Source organism: Alligator mississippiensis, chromosome 1, assembly GCF_030867095.1.
Source record: "Alligator mississippiensis isolate rAllMis1 chromosome 1, rAllMis1, whole genome shotgun sequence".
Lineage (NCBI taxonomy): Eukaryota > Metazoa > Chordata > Crocodylia > Alligatoridae > Alligator > Alligator mississippiensis.
This window is the reverse complement of record NC_081824.1, coordinates 330,719,325-330,743,919: the sequence shown is the minus strand read 5'-3', so window position 1 is coordinate 330,743,919 and position 24,595 is coordinate 330,719,325. Positions and strand designations below refer to the sequence as shown.

The following is a 24,595-nucleotide window of genomic DNA, read 5'->3' as shown; positions in this document are numbered from 1 at the left end:
TCAAAGGGTACAAGAAACTTTATTTTATCATTTTGTTCTTTTGTGAGAGTTATGGTGCTAAAATAAAGGAACAGATATTGCAAACTGGGCAAAGTGTCATTCTATTATTGTTCGATCATTCTTCCTTTCTATCTCAGTGCTGCAAACAGAGGTCAAAGTTTACATCTTGAAACACAAGCAACTTCATTCTCCTCCAGTTCAAATTTAAGAAGTCTTACACTTGAGTTACTCTGTTCTTTTGGGGCATTCAATTTTACTGTGGACAACATTGGGAGCAGCTAAATTGCAAGTGCTGCCTGACTACAGATGGAGATGCAGTGTTCCATTTTCATGGTACCTAGCCTGAAATTGTTTATGAAAACTATAATTTATGTGCTTCTTAGCAACAATTTTCTAATATTTTGCTTGCAAATGGGGAAAAATGTTTTTAAAAGGCACATCTCAGATAGCTTGGTAATTACCAGGGATCCTGGTTTTCGCCGATAAAAAAAATCCCCAATTTTCAGATTAAGTAATCCAAAATCCAACTTTTTCCACGATTAGTAGTGTTTCATTATAATCATAGAAAAAGGAAAAAGACATGGGAAATATAAAATGAGGCCTCACCATAAAATTTTAGCTTACGGTACTCTGTCCTAGAGCCTAAAAATGTTCTTTTTCAGCAATTCTATGGCTTGAAGGAATGAGATATAAATTGATCCATTGGTTTTTCCTACAAGAAACAAAGTAAGGTCTACAGAAAACATGGAGGATATTCACCTAATATGTTTACACAGATCTTCTCTAATCAAAGTGAACACAAACTTCCAAAATCCAAATGACATGTTCTTACACCAACTTCAGTTATGTTACAGTTATTGTTTTTATTAATGTAATGCTTAGCATCCCAGCCTCCAATCCTGTAAATATTTAACTGTATGCTTTTCCAAGATTTTGTGAACCATACAGTATGTTTTGTTTAAATTCTTACATTTTTAAGCTGTTTTCTTGACCAATTTTAAATATACACAACAGAAAGTAGAGAAAGAATAGAGCTCCATTAATTTCAGTTAACATGCTGCTGGAATTAATTCCACTCAATTTGTCACTTTGGCACACTGAGGGAGGACCACAAAATGAGTTGGGTTTTTTTTCTTTTCTTGCTGCATTTTTAAAATGCGTTTCTAAAATCATAGAAATAGTTAATATTATTATTTCATTTTATCTGGGGAAGATCTGAATCCTGAAGGACTGTACTAGGCAACTTCATACACCCACATCTTGTTCAGCCTCTAAGGCTTATGCAACTTTTCAGCACCTAAGTCGCTAACGTGATCTTATTTTAATACCACCACAGCCCCAGAATTCCACTAAGGTGCCTATATTTGTTTTGTATCTCCACCTAAGCCAAAAAGTTCCTTAGGTGACCAAAGCTGGCATACTGCATGAGATCAGAAGTTATCCACCTAGGCTTCAAACTAGGCTTTGTTGCAATCCCATTCAACCTGAATTGAATTTCCAAAACTTTACTTGGGGCAAAACTACCACAGCAGGCAGTGGTTGCAGTGCTCCTCACCTTTCTCCCAATAGACTAATGATTAGGGCATGTCCCTAGGAAGTGGGGAGCCCTGAATTATGGTCCCTGCTCACAGGACTATTTATCCATTTTTAGAAAATGACTAATGCATAACCAGCACTGGGAGAAGAGCTAAGGGTTTCCTCCCAGGGCAGTGCCCACCTTATCAAACTTCATAGTCAGGCTCCCTCTCATTTGTTCTTCTTCTGGTCCCATGAATCTTTCACTCTTGGCTGTCTGATGTCCTAGTTTCGTCTAGGGTTGCCAACCCTCCAGGATTACCCTGGAGTCTCTAGGAATTAGATATAAATCTCCAAAAGACTGCTAAGAGTCATGTGGGAGATAAATGATAGGGCATTCATTAAAATAAATATTACATGTTGAATCTGATTTATACAGTAGTCCAATGGGTTTTTAAAATGTAATAGTAATGTGCACTTGCCCTCCTGATGTAACGTCTACACACCGTAATCCGTAACTGATACATGCAAGCATGAGGACATGCTACGTTGGCGTTGTGTGTCGCAGGCACGTGGGTGTTCCAGAAACCTCCCGGAATAGATTAAAACAAAGTTGGCAATCCTAGTTTCAAAAGGAGATATTTAATATACTCTTACTCTACCTACCCCCAAAATCTACTGATAAGAACAACTTCTAGTGTTAGTTTTAATGTGAGTTTAAATACCCACAAGGTGAGACAGAAGCAGCAGCTGGGGACTTATTTAAATTCCTCCAGCAGATAAGAATCTTCCTTCCCTGCTACATTTCCCTCTCCTTTCCCCACTTCCCAGCCTGCCACAGCTGCTGTTTCTGTCCCCAGTTCCTGCCTTCCTGTAGCCAGGATGCATGTGAAACCAGGCTCAGCTAGGCTAAAACAGGCAACTGGTTTGATGCAGCTACAATTAGGCTGGGATATGACTGGCATCAAAACAGGCACAGCGCAATCATTTATACACTAGTCTTCAACAGCAATTAAGTCAAAATACCTATATTTATTCTGAGGCAAAGAGTTAATTCTAATAATTCACAGGTACTTAAATCCCGGGACGTCATTCTCCCCCTGTACTCGGCCTTAGTGAGGCCGCAGCTGGAGTACTGCGTCCAGTTTTGGGCTCCACAATTCAAAAAGGATGTGGAGAAGCTTGAGAGAGTCCAGAGAAGAGCCACGTGCATGATCAGAGGTCAGGGAAGCAGACCTTACGATGACAGGCTGAGAGCCCTGGGGCTCTTTAGCCTGGAAAAGCGCAGGCTCAGGGGTGATCTGATGGCCACCTACAAGTTTATCAGGGGTGACCACCAGTATCTAGGGGAACGTTTGTTCACCAGAGCGCCCCAAGGGATGACGAGGACGAATGGTCACAAACTACTACAAGATCGTTTCAGGCTGGACATAAGGAAGAATTTCTTTACTGTCCGAGCCCCCAAGGTCTGGAACAGCCTGCCACCGGAGGTTGTTCAAGCGCCTTCATTGAACACCTTCAAGATGAAACTGGATGCTTATCTTGCTGGGATCCTATGACCCCAGCTGACGTCCTGCCCTTTGGGCGGGGGGCTGGACTCGATGATCTTCCGAGGTCCCTTCCAGCCCTAATGTCTATGAAATCTATGAAATCTACTTAATTTGGGACAATGGGTTTGTCAATCTGTACAGTCTGGGGTTTGGTGTCAGACAAGACATTCAAATGTGAACATGCCAACCAAGCCGGTTGTCTGTTTTTAGGTCTCGAGACAGCAGCACATGGGTCCCTTTTCCGCTCCTTCTTCCAGGGCTCCCCGCTCCACCGTTAGGCACCAGACAGTGGCAGCAGAGGGGCCTGGAAAAGGAAGGGGAAGGGACATGCTACTGAGCACTGAGAAAAGAGGGGGATTTTTAACTTGTTTTGGGGACTTGAAAGAAGTCCCCAGGTGCTTCTCTCACAGCATGCTTGACTAAAACAGAGGGTCCCTCCTCCTTTCCCCCCTTGGATCTGTCCCTGGACATCTTTCTTAGCTGTCAGGATCCAGCTAGATCCCAAATTGATCCCATCATCTGAAGATGCCTAGGACTGAGCTAAAACTGTTCGCTGAAATAATGGAAAGTTATTCTAACTCCTGGGTAGAATAGGATTGCTCTCCTGAGCTAGACATACTTTTCAGACAAGCAGAGACCAAGACATTAGACAGACTAGGATCCAGGGTTAATATTAACCCTGTTAACCCATGATGCAAACTCATAAGAATTATTTTTTCCCCTTTTTATTACAGTGACTCCATCATATGCCACTGTTAAGGTTGTCTCAGTAACTCCATTCTAGACTCTTAAAATAATTTAGCCGTGGAAAAAAACAAAACAGTTTTACCAAAAAAGATGAAAGCATTAAAGTTGCTCTAAGGGGGGAAAAAAAAACTTAATTCTTTTTAAAGCAAATTACTTTTTTACTTAGCACCCGTCTTAAGAACATACTTTGACTTCCATTGACTTTAAATGGAATTTGGAACATGTCCTAGAGTGTGCATGGGCATAGGTTAATTGTCACTAAAGAAGAAGTCATTACAATGCATCACAGTCACTAGCCTGTGAACTGAGATTTACTTAATAGTCTGTAACGGTCTCAAAGGCTTCATTATGGTCACTTGAGGTGAATAATACTTTCTGGGTGTTTTTTTTTAATTTGGGTCATCATTAGGAAGTTACTGAATATACATAATCATCACCTTTGGAGACTTTTTACCTTTCACTAGAGTTCTTGGCAAAAACTCCCATGGGTCTGAGGACTGTAGCTTGTGATGTGTTCTTGTGCCTCTTTACCACTGCACTTGTTAACAGACATAGAAACTCTCATATTTCACAAGTGGCCTTGGATATTTATCGTCCAGCATGAGGTTTTATAAGTCATCTGCCTTGATCTTTAAGACAGGAACACTATGATAAAGGGCAGCTAAATGAAATTTGTCCCTATTTTACTTAACATTGGAAATTAGCCAAAGCTCTGAGGGTATACAGTGGACGTAATTAAAAAAAATACCATTTTTTTTATTAGTAAGGGTTTTTTTTCAATCATCTAAAAGAATATAACCATTAGAGAGAAAAAAAAACTTTTCAGCTATTCTACTGCACCTGCAGGAGTTCAGTTTTAATAATTTATTTTCCAGTTATCACATCAATGAAACTTTCCAAATTATACTTTCTGCCAGTTTTCCAAAGTATGGAATGGAAAAACTCCATTGCCTTTAAGGAAACAATATAAAAAATTACAAAATCACACAAAGTTATTGGTCAGTCAAACGTTTTAACAAATTAAATTTTACGGTTTCATTAAGCATCGTATAAAATACTTAAGAAGTAGACCACACAAAACAAATATACCAGCACACCAGCTCCTCTCACTGCTCCTCATTTCTAGAAGGCTTCACTCATGGAAAATTAAGTAATTAAATGGAAAAGGGAGAAGGATTAATATCAGAACGCTATGATTTACCGTGATAACAACAATGCAAGTTACTATATAATGAGGTAGTGATTAGATATTTTACAATACCTTAGTGACCCAAAATATTTTAATTTTCCTAAGATATGTATGTCATAAAATGTTGTTTTTAATTTTTAAAGAGTAGAAATTTATCACATTGATGTACTCTTTGCTACAGCCTTTCATTAACTTACCATCATCTAAAGCTAAAAGTATGCTGTAAACCACAAAAAGACTGCAATGGTAGAGGTGAAGATTCTTAGCATTAAAACATTCCCTATTTTAAAATACCCTTTCAGGTATTTTAAAAGGCTGCACAGCATTAACTTTTGGTTAAATAAATCTCAGAGAATCAACTGTATGTACATGCAGGTTCCATCTGCACATATAGTTCCCTGGCCCTGATGTCAAATATGCTCATTCCATTCAAAGAATGGAATTCCCCAAAAGGAAATTCTGAAGTCACTCAGACAGTATGATAGGGTGGTGTCAAAAGTTCAGCTCAACTCTTACTAAGCCCAGTTAAAATGTAAGCAAACATACATTCGTGCAATTTAGTACTCTGTTACTTTAAAGGGAAAACCCAACAGGCTAAGCTTGTTGTGGGGAGATAGGAGCCAAAGGGCCACTGCAATAATCAGCCAAGGGGTAGCCCCATGGCAGGACTCGAGTAAAGACTGCAAGTAGCTGGGCTAAGCTCCGAGAGGCCAGCCATCAAGCCAAAGCAGAAACCACCTTATGTGGTTGGAGAGCCATGTGACAGGAAGGGGTGGGGCTTTGGACACACAAAACCAAGGTCTGAGATTAAGTGGGAATTCCAGCCCTGTGGGCTTCAAGGCTTTATTAAGGAGCTCTTGCGGGAGATGGCAGGACACAAACCAGCAGGTACCAGGCCACCCAAGAGCTTGAAAGAGAAAACGAAGGAAGAAAGCATGGCTTGTGGTGTGACACTGATCCAGAGGAAGGGGGAACTTTAAATTGGAAGTGATTTCCTTGTGTTTGTGTTATATTTAAGTTTGAGTTCTGAGGACTGGACTGTGGCTACGAGGATGGTATGGAGGCCACAGAGATACCCAAGAGGTACCCAGGATAGAGCCTGCAATGGTCAGGGATGGCAGGAGGTTTGGAAGCAAGAAGTACGTTACCTGGCTGAGGGACACCAAGGGGATGACCAGCCTGAGAAGGACAGGACCATGGCCAGGGGCTCAGAACCTGAGAAGGGAGAGATGGGGCTGGGGCCCAGAAGCAGAGGTCCAAGTCAGTGAACCTAGGCGAAGCGGTGCAGCCATGGAAAAGGGGCCAAAGATGGAAAGGCTGAAGCTCCAACAAAGTTTTGAGGTCTGAGGGGGCTAAGTGCTGCATTGGGGGCAGGTTGCCTCTCCAAAGTGATACCAAGTACAATCTGCAAGTATCTACAGGGGAGGACAGAGGCCATGAATACTGTCCATAAGGTAACTGGTGCCCTGAGGCACTAATAGGGCTAGAAGGGCCACAATTTAGTGCCTGAGGGCAAGGCTAAAGTGAACTGGGTGCTCAATCTGGGGCCCTGGGGCAGCCTCCTTCAACTCTGGAAAAATTCTTGCAAGGTGTGGTAGATGAGGTGAAAAAGGAGGGTGGAGGAGCTGGAGTTGGGCATGAGTCCCATGGCCAACTAGGGGGAGTCACAGCCACCCTCAAGGCTACACCTGCTACATGTTAAGTGCCACTGTGGAATTTCACGGTTGCTCCTTTCAGGCAAGGATTATCTTAAGGTATTATCACCAGGGACCCTGGTTTTCTCTGATAAAAAAAAGAATCCCCAATTTTCGATTTAAAAAAAGTATCCTAAAATCTACATTTTTCCATGATTAAAATGAAACACTATATATAGTGTTGCCTCGTTTTATTCATGGAAAAAAATGTGGATTTGGGGTTACCTTTTTAAAGCAAAATTTGGGGATTTTTTTTTTAATCAGAGAAAACCAGGATCCCTGATTATCACATACTACTCCTTATCTACACATCAGAATGTTCTGCAGACAGAGCATAAGGATTATGCAGTCCTTCACACTTCAAGGATGCACTGCTCCATGCCACCAAACTCCTCTGCCATGAGGTGATCTATCTCCCATCAAACTCTTCCAATTTCCCAGTAGTGCTGAGTCAGACATAGCCCTGGAACTCTAGCTATCTAGTTCCATGGATCCATATGGCTTTAACCGGGACATATGCCATGGCACTCAAATTCTGGAGATCAGAAGTGGATCCGGGATTTTAAAAGCAGGACAAGGGAACAGGGACTGGCACTGCAGGAGTATCTGCACCCTCTGCTTCCAGGCTCCTTCCTCTTTTCCTCCCACTAGGACAGGCAGATCATACCATGGAAGCAGCAGTTGGGGAATTTTTTAGTCCCCAAAGCAGGTACCAATTTCCCTGCCCCCCCCCCCCCGGCTAGCAGGAACATCTTTACCCATCCCCTTCCCCCTCCCACGATTGGGCACCATGACAATTAACTTCTATCAGCCACCACCCTCTGGGTCCAACCACAGATCCAATTCCCCAGACAGCGGATCGTGGTGGACCCAAGGCCACAGTTGGCCAGTTTTGCCAAGAGATGATCATGGGATACCAGATGGAAGGCTTTTTTGAAGTCAAGATGTACAACATCAACCTCCTCTCACTTGTCCAGGTGATAGGTCACCTGGGCATAGAAGGAAATGAGATTGGTCGAGCAAGACCTACCCGCAACAAACCCGTGCTGTCACAAGTTTAGCTCACCTCTTACTAAGCCCAGTTAAAATCCCTCAGGATGTTGTCACCAGCCAGTCTGTTAAGAATGGCCTTTTTGATAAACTTTTCTAAGACCTTCCCCAGGACAGAGGTCAGGCTGATGGGCCTGTAGTTTGCCGGATCCACTTTCCTCCATTTCTTGAAGATAGGTACGACATTGGCTTTCTTCCAATCTTCAGGCACTTCCCCAGAGCGCCAGGAGTTCTCGAAGATCCATGCCAGGGGCTGAGCTATGATGCTTGCCAGCTCCTTGAGTACCCTTGGGTGTAAACCGTCAGGGCTGGCTGACTTGAAGGTATCCAGCCTGTCAAGGTGTTCCTTCACAAGGTCAGATTCGATGGAGGGCAAGGGATCTCCCTCACCCGGGCCTCCCTGACCCACTGTGGGCAGGGGCATCCCATGGGACTGGTGAAAAACTGACGCAAAGTACCCATTTAGCAAGTTTGCTTTTTCATGGGCATCGGTTGTCAGTTGTCCCACCCGGTTTAGCAGGGGCCCAATGTTGCCCTTGCTTTTCCTCAGGCTCCCAACATATCTAAAAAAGGACTTTTTATTGTCCTTGATATTTGTAGCTAGCTGGAGTTCCATCGCAGCCTTGGCTTTCCTGGTTTGCTCTCTGCAGCTCCAGACCAGAGCAGAGTATTCCTCCTTGGTGGTGGTTCCAGTCCTCCATCCTTTGTAGGTCTTCCTTTTAAGATGCAAGAGGTCCGCCAGTTCCCTGGAGAGCCAAGGGGGCTGCTGTGCCCTTTTGCTGCCTTTCCTCCGAGACAGGATAGACTTTGCTTGCACATCCAGGATTGCTCCCTTGAGAAGCAACCACTCATCCTGAACCCCCCTCCCCTTTTGGTTGTGGCCCTTTAGGGCCTCACTGACAAGCCTCCTTATCTTGTCAAAGTCAGCTTTCCTGAAGTCAAGGACTTCTGTATTACTGACTGACTTGCCAGCTTTATGGCAGATGGTGAAGGTGATCAGCTCATGGTCACTGTCACCCGCTTCCCTTCGATCATTAGGTTGCTGATTAGGTCATTCCCGGTTGCCAGTACAAGGTTGAGCAGCGCTTTACCTCTCACCAGCCTGTAGACTTCCTGTGTCAGACAGAGGTCATCCACGCACAAGAGGAAGCTTTGCAACCGCTCAGATTTGGCCGAGCGCTCTTCCCATGAGATGTCTGGGTAGTTGAAGTCTCCCATGACAACCATGGACCAGGAGCATGCGGCCTCAGCCAATTCCCTGGCGAACTCCTGGTCAAGCTCTTGACGTTGGGTGGGAGGTCTGTAGTAGACTCCCACCATTGTGTCCCCTGAGCCGTGTTCCCCGCTCATTTTAACCCAGAGGGTCTCCAGTCATCCACCCTGGTCGCCAATATTAGCTCGCAGGGACATATAGCTTTCCTTGGCAGAGCTACACCCCCGCCCCTTTTGTCTACTCAATCTCTCCTGTACAGGGTATGGCCGTCTATACACGTGGTCCAGTCATGGGTGGAGTTCCACCAGGTCTCCGTTATTCCTATGACATCATAGTTATTTGTGTTAAGCAGGAGGACAAGTTCCTGCTACTTATTCATAAAAGGCTATAAGGTTTGTCAGGCAGGATCTACCGGTGACGAACCCGTGCTGGTTTCCTTTCAGCATCGTTTCCCCTGCTGGGCCTTCACAAATACACTCTTTGATGATTTTTTCCAGTATTTTCCCAGGGATAGAGGTAAGACTGATTGGCCTAAAGTTACTCAGCTCATCCCTTCTCCCCTTCTTAAAAATGGGCACCACGTTGACCCTTTTCCAGTCCTCCGGGACCTGGCCAGAGCACCATGAGTGCTGAAAAAGCTGTGCCAGCGGCTCAGCTATGACACTAGCCAATTCCTTCAGCACCCATGGATACAGGTCATCTGGGCCAGCTGACTTGTACCCATCCAGCCCTTCTAAGTGCTCCTTAACTAAGTCAGCATTAACCTTTGGCAGTCTGATGCCTTTTGAACATCTGTCTATGCTCAAGGTGGGGGAATTGTCTTGGTCAGGACTTAGGAATGCTGAAGCAAAGAACTCATTGAAGAGCTCTGCCTTTTTCCCTGCGTCAACCACAAACTGACCTGATTTGTCCTGCAGGGGCCCTATGTTACTCTGCACTTTCCTTTTGCTCACTATGTATCTGTAAATGGACTTTTCGTTGTCCTTAATTGCTGAAGCCACCCCAAGCTCCAGGCCTGCCTGACTCCCTGCAATAGCGCGCCAGGGAGGTGTATGCCTCCTTGGTGACTGCCCCCTGCTTCCAATGCCTATAAATCTTTTTCTTTGACTCCAGTCTTTCCTGGAGCTCCCTGTTCAGCCAAGGGGGCTTTTTTTCCCCTTAGCCCCTTTCCTGAGGAGGAGATACTCCTTTTGTGCCCCAAGGATCACTGCCTTGAGAATCTTCCAACCCTCCTGGACCCCATTTGCTCGATGCTCTTGAGTTCTGCCACCTCACTAACTAGGCTTCTAAGTTTACTAAAGTTGGCCCTTCTGAAGTCTAACACTTTAGCCTCGCCAGATATTTTTCTCACCCTTCGCTGGATAGTGAACTCTACCAAGTGATGGTCACTATCAAGTTACTGTGTACTTGCAGGTTCCCCATGAGATCACCCCCTGTTGCTAAAACCAGGTCTAGCATTGTGCGGTGTTTCTTTTTGAAGTTTTTCTCCTCTTTAAAGCATTTGCTTTTTAAGTTCATTTGCTCCCTGCAGTATTTCCTTACTTAAGTAAAGAGTGAAAGTTTTCACAGGCAGAGACTTGCTTCTTCCTCACTTACATGCCCCAGGGAGGCGCACACACTGTAAAGACACTTCCGCTATCACAATCTTCCTCGACTCGCTCAACACATCCTTCAAAACCAGCAATACCGACCCACATTTGCTTTTCCCCTCCCCAAGTATCAAAACCTTAGAACACTGGCCCATATGCCTCACTGACCCCCACGAGCCTTCCTGTCCTCCCCAGCCTTGTAACCTAACCCCAACGCCCTGCCGCAACAGCTGGCGTGGAGCTCTCAGAAAAGAACATATTCTAGGAGGCAGCTAACAGAGACCCAGACAGAAACCACCTTCAAGAAGGATTTGCAAGAGGGCACTCAGAGGATATTATATTTTCAGAATGAGAATGATAGCATAGTTGTGATTTATGTAACCAAATGTATGAAACACAGTTTGCACTGTGCCTTTGTTAAGTTTCTTAAATATGTTAAGGGGGAAAAAAAGCAGCCTTGTTAGAGAACAACATAAAATGGTCCCGCTGCTTATGAAATCTCTCATAAGCAGCGCAATGCATCTCTGATTTAGTTAGTCTACCCTGCCTTCTGCCTGACTTCACACTAAGAATGAGGCTTTTTATCACCATCTTCTTTTCTTCCTCCTCATGTATCATCTTAGCAAATTTACCTTACCTCCTGCCTGATTTAAAAAAAAAAAAATCCCATCAATTTCAGAAGGACACAAATCCCAGCTAACAATGCACATCCACGGAACACAGTAGAACTGGTTCTGTCTAGCTCACAGGAACTCAGCAGCACAAAGAGAATTATGAATTAGCCAATAAGGAGAAATTTGTTGAATCACATGTATATACATGCAGGCTGAAGCGAGGGAATCTGGGTGGGAATCCAAGTGTGACCCCCTGTTGGCCCTCCCATGCAAACATGCTCATAAGAACTGGTGTTTCACTATAATGGGAAGCTTGACAGGCACTGAGATAACTGTGCATCTTGACTGTACTTAGCCCTAAAACACAAAAAGCCTGAGGCTGAACTTCCCAGGTTAGTCTAAGGTGTGTAGATTGAACTGATAAGCAACTGAACACACATTCACTTTTTATTCTGGAAATGCAGCCACATCCCTGCATTGATCCAGGCCAGAAGCCGGGGAGTGCTAGAGCATTCCTCCCTGCTGGGCTGGAGCAGACAGCTTGGGCCAAAGATAGCCCACCAACGCTGCAAAGGGAGATTTTCCGGGAGGCACAAAGCATCCTGGGATGCTGAGGGACTGTGAGTTAACTTAAATCTGGAGGGGATCTAGGACAGAAGTTCAATAAACTGATTTAACCTAAATCAGTTAAGTCTGATACTACATTTATCTAGGTTTATGTTAAACCAGTTTCGGCCATTTTGAAAGTGGTTTGTGTACTGTTACATATTTGAACCAGTTTCTGATCATTTATATCAGTTTATGTGTAATTTCTGTCCTTAGCCTGGGTGTTAACAATAAAAACTGAGCCATCGGTCTGTCTCCTGCCTTTTTTTAATTAGTAGCCAACATACCAGGCAACTCCAATCCAGTTACAACCCTCACAAGCTCACTAAAGTCATCTTTCCTTTATAAGCATTCGGGAATCAGCACTGCAATTTTTCAACATACACAGAGTATATCTTCAGCTTGGTAAAGACTGACCAGAAATTGAGCAAATGTCAATCAATGCAAAATGAAAAGTATACAAATCTCTGTAGGAGTGAGATGCTAAATGGATTAGCAAAGGGAACACAATTTCAAAGAGAATATCAAAAGAAAAAAAAAGTGTAACATTGCGTAGGCAACTGTAGAGCTGAGTCCTTAGGGTGATAGAGGAATTTGTCATTTATAGCTTCCAAATAGTAATTATACCTCCTGAAGTAAAAAACTGACAATTCCTGTAAGGAAAGATAAAATTAAGGTGCTAAGGAAGGCAGTCAAGACTGAAATGTGTGAAGTAACCAGTTAGCATAGGTCCTGCTCCCCTATTCTGGGGGAAAGGTGGGCATAGGATACAGACACACTTTCATGGTGATGCTGAAGTGTCATTTCTAGACAGTAATAAGGAGCTGGCTGGCTGCCAGTAACTTGGATTTCACCAGAAGGAGCAGCTGTCACTCCATATACAAGACAGAAATAGACTGCTTGAATCACATGGCTGACTATGTCAGTCGGTGAAGCCCAGGTTTTAGCCCGAAGACAATGCTGGTGAACTAGGAAGTAGAGTTTGGTTTGTCTGATGAGAATGTCACTCAAACCAAGAATGTGTGTATGGAATGAGTCCGAAGCCATGGCAGAGGAAAAAGATCCAAAGAAGAGTTGGAAGGGAAGTCCACATCAAGCCAGCAGTGACTGGGACAGGCAATTCAAGCAAAAAAGAATCAGAAATCAGCCTTAAATAAGTTGACAGAGTAGACAAGCATGAATGACTATAGCAAGGGTTTTATTCTTATCCTGTGCAGTGGGACACAAGAGGTTGACTTCTGCAACTACCAAATAAGTAGAAAGAATATTAGTGTGCATATTTAAGTATTGGAAACTGGGGACATTGTATTGTTGCTGGAAAATGTGTATGTGTAACTTCCCATAAGGGTCTCCTCCTAGTATTCCTTGCCACACTGAGCAAAGCCAAGCTGAGGGAGCTTGCCCATCCCCAGCAGGGAGCCCACAACAAGGAGAAAATATTTCTCTGCACCAAGCACAAAAAGGATTTTCCTCTCCTTTCCCATATAGAGCAAAGCATAAAGTGAGGGGGATTATACACCCTCCCAATAGGGAGCTGCTCTGTGCTCAGTGACACAAACGGCATAAGTTAATATTCCCATATAAGCAAGTCCTTAGACACTTTGAACTAAGCTGTTTATTCCAACTGTACTCAAAGGGACTACCTGCATAATTTCATGTCAATGTAAGGATTACATCCCAGACCTCAGTCTGCAAATTGCTGGTCTATACAAAGACTACAGGTGACACTAGGCCCTTTTTTCTGCAAATACCATCACTACAGGTGAGGAGCTCATTGTCAGCAATCACAGAAGAACACAGAAAATGCCCAGTGAACTGATATGATACATAATTGTAAAAAGGCAGAGGTGACAATATATAAACTAAGCAATGACCCACCAAAGGTTCAACCCTAACAACTATGTAACTATGAAACATCATTATATCACCGCTAGCCAAACTGCTGACCAGATAAGCCCAAAGACTAAAAACAAACAGAAAAAAACCCTGGATGCTGGGGGCAGCAGTCCAGCATTTCCAGCTTCAGGAGAGCATGGGAGTCTAGGGCTCTCACGCGCTCCCAAAGCTGAGAGCCCTGATCAGCCTGGCCACAAGTGCAATTTCAGGAGTGACAGGAACTAGCCACAATGTTCTTGCACATACTTTGTATCAGAACACAGTGGCTTATTCCTTGTTTTATCACACCATTAATTGCATTAATATGTAGCTGAGTTACTACATGAGGCGTGATTAAGCAGTTAATCACATCCTAAGTGGGATATCTGCCAGGAGCCTAAAATGCGCTTAAGAGCTTAACCCAACAAAGTTTGAAAATGTTTACTTTTATGAGGAGAAAAAACAAACAGTGGCTTTATCAAACAAAGTATATAGGTGAGAAGGAAAAGGAAACTGAATTAGAAGGCTCAAACTTAATACAAGAAAAGAATACACCCATATGACTGAAATGAGACAAACTTTAAAGAGAAAATTATTATACTATAGTGATATCATTTTAAATTGCATTTTCATTTGACTTTGTTTGCCTGGCTTGATCCCAAACTGATCCCCACTCTTGGCAGCATCATCAATTGATTCCAGTGGCACTTATGAAAATGATGGAGACTCAGTATATAATAGACAGGTAACTAAGTTAAGATGTGGTATCGAAAAAACAACTGGCAGTCCTAAAGACAGTTTGTAAATCTCTCCCAGACAGATAACAATAGTGATGCTTTGCACTACTGTTATCTTTACATCTGTGTCAAAGTTCTGCTTGCTAAAAGACATTAGTTTTCATGTGTAAAGAAATAGTTATTTGTAGTTATTAGCTTGCTTTACTGTTTAACAGATGAGCTGTTTAACGTCAAGAGCTCATGCAGAATATTAGAAATACTGAAACACAATTGATCTAAGCCCCTTTAAAAAAAATCAGAACATGTCTACAGAACATCAGGATACTCTCTTGCACTCCCCTTCTCTTGAAATAAAAATGGAGAATGCCAATATGGTACAATGCCATGACCTAGAGAGAGAAAATGGTTTTAAAAGACTTCCAGTTTATACCTTAAGAAGATTAATTTCTGCACTCAAGCGATGATAGAGAACAATTTACAGGGGACTGAATTTCACTTGAATTGGTGCTTTTTGCTATGATGCAGAAGAAATATTTAACTGTGTTAATGGCTCATTCACATTAGAAAATATAATATAATGTGCATACAAGCAAGTTCTATGGAAGAATTCCTATCAGTATTGTTACAATTACCTCCCAAGCAACTTACACTTGGAAGAAAAGGAAAATAGGGTAAACTTTAAAGGTATGGACAGGCATTCATCTGAAACACTAAGAATTCTGGGGAAATTCGTAGCGCCGCAAAAACATGGCATGGTACGTATGTGCAGTTGTTCATGTGATGAGTTGTCTAGAGCACTTCAGGGCACACAGAGAGCATATATTGTTAATGGTCCACAGCCACAGGACCTATGTGCTGAGATCCCAGAGTGCTTTGTGGACATCTCCAGAGGTTCCCAAGGACAGCTGAACACAGAGCAGAGCACCTCTGCTATGGCTGGCTGCCCAGAGACCGTGCTCACCCAGGGTTCTTCCCCTTCCCCAGGAACTCCTCTCTCCCTCGGCCTGGGAGTGCAGAGGTATGGATCCCCTGGTCCATTTCTACTCCCAAAAGATCATTGACAAGGACCCCAGTTTTCTCTGATAAAAAAAAAATATCCCCAATTTTCAGGTTTAAAAAAAATGTAACCCAAAATCCACTTTTTTCTGTGATCAAAATAAAACACCAGTAATACTTATATGTGTATATACATATATACACATATACATACACACAGACACACAAGTATATATAATGGTGTTTCATTTTGATCATGGAAAAATGTGGATTTTGGATTACTTTTTTTTAAACCTGAAAAAAAAGTTGGGGGGGGGGGCGTGTTATCAGAGAAAACCAGGAGCCCTGCTCGCCAATCATTCTCCCAGCCTAGAGTTGAACCCTGAGTCTTCTGATGAACTCAGTCCAGAGGTGGTGCAATCACCTACCCTGGAAATCTTCAAGAGGAGACTGGACAGTCACGTCACTGGGGTCACCTGACCCCAGTTGTCTTTCCTGCCTAGTGCAGGGGGGCTGGGCCTGATGATCTTGCGAGGTCCCTTCTAGCCCCTTACAATCTATGAATCTATGATCCAGGTACATGGTGTATACCTGCGAGCAGAACCAAGGTCTGCCACTGTTTCTTCAGCATGTTTGTTCAGCTCCTGCTAAGCAGCAGCCTGGGAAGCTCCTTTGGGTACTCCTGGATCCTCTGCAGTACTTGGATCTTTGGGTGGTAGCTGTGGCTAGGAATGCTTTTCACCAACTCCATCTAGTGAGAAAGCTATAGTCAGAAGGCTGTATATAACCTCAAGGTTAGACTACTGCATACAGCTATTCTTGAAAACCATCCATAAGTTTCAGCTAGTGCACAATGCAGTAGTTTGCCTTCTGAAAGGGGTGGGTTTCTAGGACCATATAATCCTGGTGCTCCAGAGTCTGCATTGGTTCCCAATAGCTTTTCGGGCACAATTCACAGTACTGGATTTGATCTATAAGGCCCTTAATGACCCTAAAATACCATCAATACATCAAGTCTGCTTGGCAAAAATACATGGGAGGTCATTCTCCTCGGTTGCTTTTTGGCTGTGGAACTTCCTCCCTTTTGAGACTCACCAAAGCCCTGTTTTAAGTTATTGCATTTTCTTATTGTAAGCAGCCATGAGTATTTGGTGAAAAAGATGGCATATGAGGAAGATAGAAAGGAAGGAAATGAATGGTTATGCAGGCACAACCAAAGTCCTAGCCACACCTGTCCTCAAGCTCTGTTCCCCATTTGCCAGCCCCCACCAACTACCTGATCAATAAGAATGATGCCATGATGAACACTATGCTGGCCCAAACTACTTACAGACCTGCTCTGGGGCATATGACAAAAGCACTGATTGCTGGGAGTGCATCATCTTGAGGACCCGGGGTGAATAGTTGAATCAGAACTTCAGGATACGCCAGGCTACCTTCACATAGATATCCACTGAATTGGCCCCCACACTTGTGGGATAGGCCATCAGCAGAAGAGCACCCTTCATAATAGAGAGGCAAGATGCCATCTCCATAAAAAAGCTTGAAACTGGTCTGTCACCAACCCAATTTGGACAACATTGGGAGTAGCAGTGGGAGAGGCAGTGCTGGGAGGTACCAGCAGGTGCTAGCGCTATACATCATCCTCTTTGCCAACCTGCGGGAAGTCATGAGCAAGGGGATCGCATTGCCAACTTTGCAGAGGCTTTTCTACTTGAGCTCAACATACTGGCCTAGCAGATCTGGTGGTGCCACCCCCAACTCCAGGCCTTGCAAGAACATAAAGACATGTACTTTTCATGTCAGACATGTACTTACAGCAAGGAGATGTGCATGTATTTTTCATGCACATCTCCTGGCTGTAAGCTCTCCAGTGTGGTGTGAGCTTACCTCGCCAGCGTGGGTGGGACCTCTCCTTGAGGGATGACTCAGCTTTATTGTCTGACTACCTCCAATCAGGGTCTGAGACTGAATCAGCCCCGGTTAGGCCTTGGCTCATTACATTGTACAACATACAGTACAAAGCCACCCACAGAACAGCCCTTGGCAAACAATGCTTAACAGAACTCTGCTTTGGTTTCAGGAGTGGTATTTAACAGTCCTTGTTGCTCCATCCATGGCCTTTAACAATTACAGCAGCCCTAAGCCAAGCTCAGACGACCTTTGAGTACTTACATACAGAATCAACAGCCCACACGTTCTCTCTCAGTGCCCTTGCTGGGCTTGTACGTAAAACCAGAGATGCCAATATGACACAGCTATTTGTAATGCACAACAGGTTTAGAGGGGGGAGATTCATGCTGTGTTTTTGGACGATGGAAAAGGACTAGTTTTGAGTAAAGCTGCTGGATTTGAGAATCTATCAGCAGTCAACTCCAATTGGGCAGTGCTCTCGGAACATCTCAAAATCCCCTATTAAGTGGATTGGGAAGGATTTTATTTTGCTCGTGAACAAATGCAGCCCTGAGCAACATGGCCATGTGTGCACTCAGCTCTGACTCCCTGGGCCAGTAGACTTCACTGTCAGTCACAGACAGATTCCCTTGAGCTGGGGGAGGGCGGTGAGAAGCAAAGCCTTCTGGGATGCTGGAGGACTGAACTATGTAAGGTAACATACAACATGTAGTGCAATGTGTTACCATAAAAGCATTAAACATGGTGCTAGAAATTGCTGCACTGCTAAAAGTGCTGTTAGAAAAAAGTAACATTTTGTGGCATATTGTTCTTGCTACAAAGCACTTTAATGGTTTTACACTCACTCTTGATAATGCTAAAAGGCATATTTAACACTCCAAATGTAATGCCTGCCCAAGGACTTACTCTTTATCAGTATATGATAAAGAAAGCAAACATGAGACATATACATGTATAATAATCTCATTACACTGGGGAGTTGAATAATAATCTCTTTACAGTGCTCAGGTAGCATGAGTGAGTTAATTCCTTCTGTGCTCTCGAAACAACTATAATTCCTTCTTTAGAGCTGTTCTTTGCTAGACTGGCACATATTCATTCTACAAACAGATCATCTTACCACACCTACTCCCTTCTTAAAAGGACAGTCCTTAAGCCAGAAGTGACTACCAACAAAAATAATAAATCACAATATTTGCATTATTTTACTTTACAATAAACTAGACTTACTTGGAATTGAAACATAGCTTTTAAAATATCTTATGTGTGGAACACATAAGAACTTACAGTGATGGATATTATAGAAAACTCTTCTATGAAGATATATAGCTACAGAGACAACTTTCAAAGTGTGCATGCTTACTTTAGCAAGTCCAACGATACAGATTCCTATGGTTCCTTCTTTTGGAAATTGCTGACCAGTGAAGAATACAGGACCCCACACCAGCTTTCTTAAAACAAAATATTGTTTAAAATTATTCATTGAAGCAAACTGTGGCATACAGAAAGGGGATTTTAAAATAATAAAACAGTTTACATTCATGAATACCTTACCTCGAATTCTAGCATACCAGTCTTACCTTGGACACTTTAAACCAGGGGTGTGCAAAATGCGGCCCGCAGGCCAGATGCAGCACGCCAAGCCATTCTATCTGGCCTGCGGGACCCCTAAAAATTTAGAAAATTAATATTTATCTGCCCCTGGCTGCCTGCCATGTGCCCCTCGATGGCTTGCCAAAACTCAGTAAGCAGCCCTCCGCCTGAAATAACTGCCTGCCACTGCTTTAAATAGTGGAGGGTGCTATAAAAGTTCTAGGCTCAAACTTCAGGAATTCCACCCTAGAACAGACTTTTGAAACTAGTTGCTTCATGTTTTGTTTGCATCTTAAGCTTTAAAACAGGGAACTATATTTTTCAAGGAAGATTAGCCTTCAAGTCAATGGAGATAACTGAGAAAATCTCTGAAAAAAACAGCCGTACATTTGTGTGCTGAATAACAGGCTACAGATGCATAGTTTCAGGCAGTTGAAAAAATTTTGGTCATACTCTTTATAAATGTTGTCTCATGAAAATGTGTATGGCATTTAAACACCCATACATAATTTATTTCTTCAGCTTCCATTTGCACTATATACACAAAACACACATTCCTTTTTTAAAACAACTAAAATTAACTTAGTACTGGACTTTTCATAAAAAACTTGAGGGTCAGACACTGATCTCACTAATTCTGGTTGTATACAATTTTGTCTATTCTTTTTCAAAACATAAATAGGAATACAGTATATACATACTAGAAACCAGAGAATCCCCTGAGTGTCTATCAGGGGATTTCTCCTCCAACCTGCACCGCAAAATTAAACGGCTAATGAGCTGTTCCTGACCATTTAGAAGCCAAAACTTGTCTGTTGGATCTAACCCTAAGAGTCACCACTCGTTGGACTTCCTGCTTTCAGAATTTCATGGTTCCCTGCTTAGGATATATGCACTCCAAAAACCATGCTAAAGTTGTAACAAAACCCAAAATAATTTAACGGCTGAAATATATCACATCTTCTGAAAATTTGTTATAAGTGTGCCTGCATTAAGACAGTGGTGTCATACTGTGCCTCTGCACTGGAAGATACACAGCACACACAACCCTAAGGTTCTCTTAATGCAAATGCTTATGTTATGCTGTCTTCAATTTTATAAAGGAAACCATGGTACTGTTTCAGGATAAATTACTGAAAAATAACTTGTTTTAATCTGAAGGATTCTTCATAACTTGTGGATAAGGGAAGGGGAAAATTAGTCTTAATCCAGTTGGTATACGCTCTTCACTGAATCAGAGCTCAATATATACATGATACTGTAATTTAAATTTGATTTTTATGTTAACAAACCCAGGAATTGACACAGTATTTAGCTGTAATTGCACTTAAAAGCAGATGAATTTAATAACAGTGAAGAGCAGGTTTAATACCTGGAGTGCCCAAAGCTTGGCAAGCTCAGGTCCAAGAACTTGGGATCCCTTATAATTAATTTCCCAGCATGCTACACAGCTCACATCCTAGGGCAAAACTAATGCTGCTTCACTGTGTAAGCCCCAGGAGTTTGGGAGATTAAACAAGACTCAGAAGACAAATTAATTTCAGTTCTTACTATATAACGAAGACAGAGTCTAAAAGTGTTATCAAAATGTTATCCTAAATAGAGACCCACCAAAATGCTTTCAGTTACTAAAATGCTGCTCACAGATAAGAGAGCAATGCTGAAAGTACATATGCATAGAGAGACCAGTTAAAAATCAACTGGACTGCTCATCAGTATAAAATCATTCCATATGCATATGTATTTATAGGCTCAAGGCCTACATTTTTAGGGTGGTGGGCAATCACACTTTTTCTCTCAAAGCAGTGGGACCCAACCTTTTGGGCTCCAGGCCAATGAGTGGTGCAGGATCAGTCCACAGTCAGTGGGCCTGAGCCAGCGCAGACATGAAGCATGGGCACAATGTGACATGTGGCCTCAGTTCTGTATATGCTGGACTGGGTCCCCTGTCCCAGTCCTAGCCCTGCACGTTAAATCGAGGCAGCTACCCTGTACGTGCCAGACTGGGCTCACCACCCCAACCCCCATTAGTGCCGCCGTAGCCCCAAACATGTTGAACTAGTCCTGCTGCCGTGGCCTCAGTTCCATGCATGCTGGTTTAGGCCTGCCGCCCTGGTCCCACATACCAGAGAGATCTAGTGAATAAAGCCACAACACCCAGCCTCTGGGCTTGAAACTTGGCAGCAGGGGAACAGTAGCAGCATTAATTACCACCACTCCCTGGCACCAAATTTCTAGACCTGTGGGGAACCCCAGGGGCCAAATGACACGGTTCTGTGGGCTGGAGGCTAAGCAACAAACAGTGCCTTAGAGAAGTATCATATGTGATCAAAGGTTGTAAAATGACAATCCATGGAATTCATAAATAAGTAATAGCTAAACAGAAAATGGATTATAACTCCCCCACAAATATTTCCCTTGAAAACTGCAATCCCAAGAGTCCATTTTAGACAAATAAGCATCCCCATCTTTTTGAATGTCAACATTAAAACTAAGGGGCTTCATGTCTAGAGATGGACATTTCCCCTGCAATCCATGCATTCTGGCCTCCAGACCCTCCCTCTCCCCTGCACTGTAACCAGAATTTTGTTTGGGGGTTCTTTAGGAAATTTTTTCATGTTTCAAGCCAAATCAGCCAAAGCAATTCCAAATCCATGAGTCATTCAAGCACCATATGTAGCCCTACTACCAGCAAACATCTTCCACCCCCACCTGGGCCTTTAGATGTTCCCAAATCATTTGGTGGGCATCCTACGTGCAGGCCCAAGGCCAGAGGCTTGCATTTTGGATGCCCCCAGGGTTTGCTTGCCCTCAGCAGTATGGCTGCAGGAGCAAGCTAGGAAGGAGTCTCCCAGTTCCATAAAGTGGGTGTAAACTTTCAGGGGTGGCCACCAGGCCATTCCATCCAGCCCACAGGGCCTCTAAAAAATTTAGAAAATTAATATTTATCTTCCCTTGGCTGCCTGTCATGTGGCCCTCAATGGCTTGCCAAAACTCAGTAAGCAGCCTTCTGCCCAAAATAATTGCCCACCCATGGGCCGTAAAGCCAAGATCTTCCCACTGGAAATGAAAGTGGAAGAGTAACTATACATTACCTCTGCCTGAGTACTAACCCATGCCAGAACAGTGGTTATCCTGTCCCTGGGAAAAAACAATGTGGTGATTATGGTATTTCCCCTGCACCGTAACCAGAATCGAGGTGATCCCAGTCTGAGGAAGCAGCAGCAGCAGTGGGGGAAGTCTCCCCAAGGCCAGGGGATATAGGCGACTGGTAGGAGGGGCACTGGGGAGCATATGCCCTCCCAAACAGGGCTGTCCCCGCTGCCGACACCGCCAGTGGCATCAGAGGGAGTTCGCCAGCTCCACCCCCCCGCCCCTGCCGGCGGCTTCTGCGGGTGCCCCCCCAGACTTAGGAGACACAAGTTGCCTATGCCAGGGGAAGTACCAAAAGCACTGCCTGACTTCCCCTCCTCCTAGCCTCTGCACCCAGGAGCCCCAGCTTGGAACCTGGAAGCTCTTTGGGACACATTTCCTTCAGGAGGGGGGTGATTTCTACCCACAAAGAGGCACTGTGTCCAGGGCCCCTGGAGGCTGGGTGGGGGCATGGCGAGGTCCCGCAGGCAGCAGTGGCTCTGTCGGCAGTGACAGCATGGTGGCAGTGAGCTTCTGTAGGCAGCCACGGCACCGTCAGCAGCAGGGGGGATGGGGTGTCACCCACAGACGCTGCCAGCAGCGTTGGCCAGTGGCGACTGGGCACTGCCCGCAGGAATTGCCAGCCGTGTAGGTGGTGGGAAGGAGGGGATGGTGAGTGGGCATCAGCAGCCAGCGGCGATTTGGGACCATCCCCAGAGTCAGTGGGAAGCTGTCAGCAGTGTCAGCAGCACCTTTTCGCAGGGTATACGCTGCCAAGCGCAGGGGGTGCACATGCACCCCCTATGTGTCGCCAATGCCAGGGAGCATGTCAAGGCATTCCCGGGGCAAGAGGACTAAACTTCAGTAGATAAAAAAACCCAAGATAAAAGCCTCCACACTGCCCAGCCTCCACACCCAAACGCAGACAGGGGAGCCGGCTCTTCAAGGGCAGGCGGGCACGGAGCACCTGGCCCGGCCAGCGCGGCACGGGCCAGGCGGGGAGGAGGCGGAGGAGGAGCCGGGCCAGGGGCAGTGCAGCGCAGCGCCCCAGCCCGCCCTGGGGAGCCCCCAGCCAAGCCAAGCCGCACTGCAGCAGCACGTCCCCCCCAACGGCCCGGCAGGCTACACACCCAGCAGGAGCCCGTCCATGTCAAAGAGCAGGTGGGTGACGGGCGCGGGGCGGCGGGAAGCGGCCATGGTGCGGCGGCAGCGGCGGCGGCGGCGCAGGCGCCCAGTGCATCCGGGGAGGGGAGAGCAGCGCCGGGGCGGGGCGGGGCCGGGGGAGCAGCCCCCCGCCCCACCCCCGCTGCTGGACCGGGGAGGTGTGTGCGCTGCCGCCTCGCAGGCGAGGCCGCCGGCCCCTTCCCTCCCGCCGCGCCCGCGGGCTCCTCTCCGCCAGCCGCCTCAGGAGCAGGCCTGGTAGGGCGAGGCCGCGCAGCCCAAGCACCGCCCGAGGATGTGGAAGGAGGGAAGGGAAGTGAAAGGGCGCCGGAGGCAAAGTCAGCCCAGGCTCTTTGGGGAAGGAGGGGTGGTATCATTTTATTAGACCCGCTCAATGGTTTGGAAAGGTGGCTCATATCCTGTGCAGCCAAAGAGTCTTGTCTGCTTGCACCCTTACAGCGGCGCTTCCCAAGCTTTTCCTGCCTCAGGTACACTTGTGTTAATACCAGTTCCCCCTTCCCAGCACACCTGTTAAGGCCTTCTCCAGCCTTGTACCTGTTGCAGCTCATTGCCACGGCAAAAAGTGCGGCACGCCTGTTCATTTCTGATGGCATGCTGATTGGGAACCACGGCCTTGGACCAACAGGTAGAGTGGCTAGCATAGAGGACAGTCCAGTTGTCCTCTGTCCTCTATTGATATGAAACCCAACGCCTTTAGGTCCTCTGTGTCCTCTATTTTGAAGAGAAAAATAAAGGCGTCCGATTTCGTATCTATTTTCGTATTTGGAGAGAAAAATGGACATCAAGGTGTGGGGTTTCATGTCAATAGAGGACAGAGTAGCAGAAAACAGAATGTCCTCTATGATGGCCACCCTACCAACAGGGCTGCAGCCGGCACCCCTGAAAACCAGAGGCAAAGAGGTGCTTGAGATGCTATTACAGGGTATCATAAGCTGCCTGGGAAGCTGAGGCTCATGCTGAGAAGGAGATGAACTTCAACCCTGAGGCAGGGGACTTCATTTCAGTGGGGATGAAATTTAACCGCAGACTTCATCTCGGTGGGGATGAAGTTTAACCCTGAGGCAGGGTGGACTTCGTCTCGGTGGGGATGATGTGTAACCAACTTCATCTCGTGTGGATGAAGTTTAACACCGAGGCTGGGGCAACTTCATCTTGGTGGGGATGAAATTTAACCGCAGACTTCATCTCGGGGATGAAGTTTAACCCTGAGGCAGGATGGACTTCATCTCAGTGAGATGAAATTTAACCACCAGCTTCATTTTAGTGGTGATGAAGTTTAACCCTGAGGCAAGGCGGACTTCATCTTGGTGGGGATGATGTTTAACCACCAACTTCATCTCTGTGGGGATGAAGTTTAACCTTCAGGCAGGACCTACTTCATCTCGGTGGAGATGAAATT

The 24,595-nt window shown here is 44.9% G+C and overlaps 2 protein-coding genes across 4 annotated transcripts in view; one reads left to right on the top strand and one right to left on the bottom strand.

Moving 5' to 3' along the window:
• PUDP (pseudouridine 5'-phosphatase) overlaps nt 1-23,254 on the bottom strand; it is a 113,702-nt gene extending 90,448 nt beyond the window's left edge. Inside the window, exons 1-4 of one of the 3 annotated variants that reach the window (XM_059720934.1) lie at nt 23,145-23,221; nt 21,978-22,023; nt 18,653-18,740; nt 15,967-16,126 (exon numbers count right to left, since the gene is read on the bottom strand). In XM_059720934.1, coding sequence (XP_059576917.1) covers nt 15,967-16,006 — 40 coding nt within the window. In that variant the 5' untranslated portion in view covers nt 16,007-16,126; nt 18,653-18,740; nt 21,978-22,023; nt 23,145-23,221. Of the gene's footprint in view, nt 1-15,966; nt 16,127-18,652; nt 18,741-21,977; nt 22,024-23,144 lie in introns of all 3 variants that reach the window. The other 2 variants (XM_059720933.1, XM_014600340.3) reach the window with 2 other exon arrangements.
• The window catches only part of STS (steroid sulfatase), a 217,899-nt gene continuing 216,338 nt past the window's right edge, over nt 23,035-24,595 (top strand). Inside the window, exon 1 of the mRNA XM_059720932.1 lies at nt 23,035-23,175. The gene's annotated coding sequence lies outside the window, so the exon portion shown is untranslated. The remainder of the gene's footprint in view (nt 23,176-24,595) is intronic.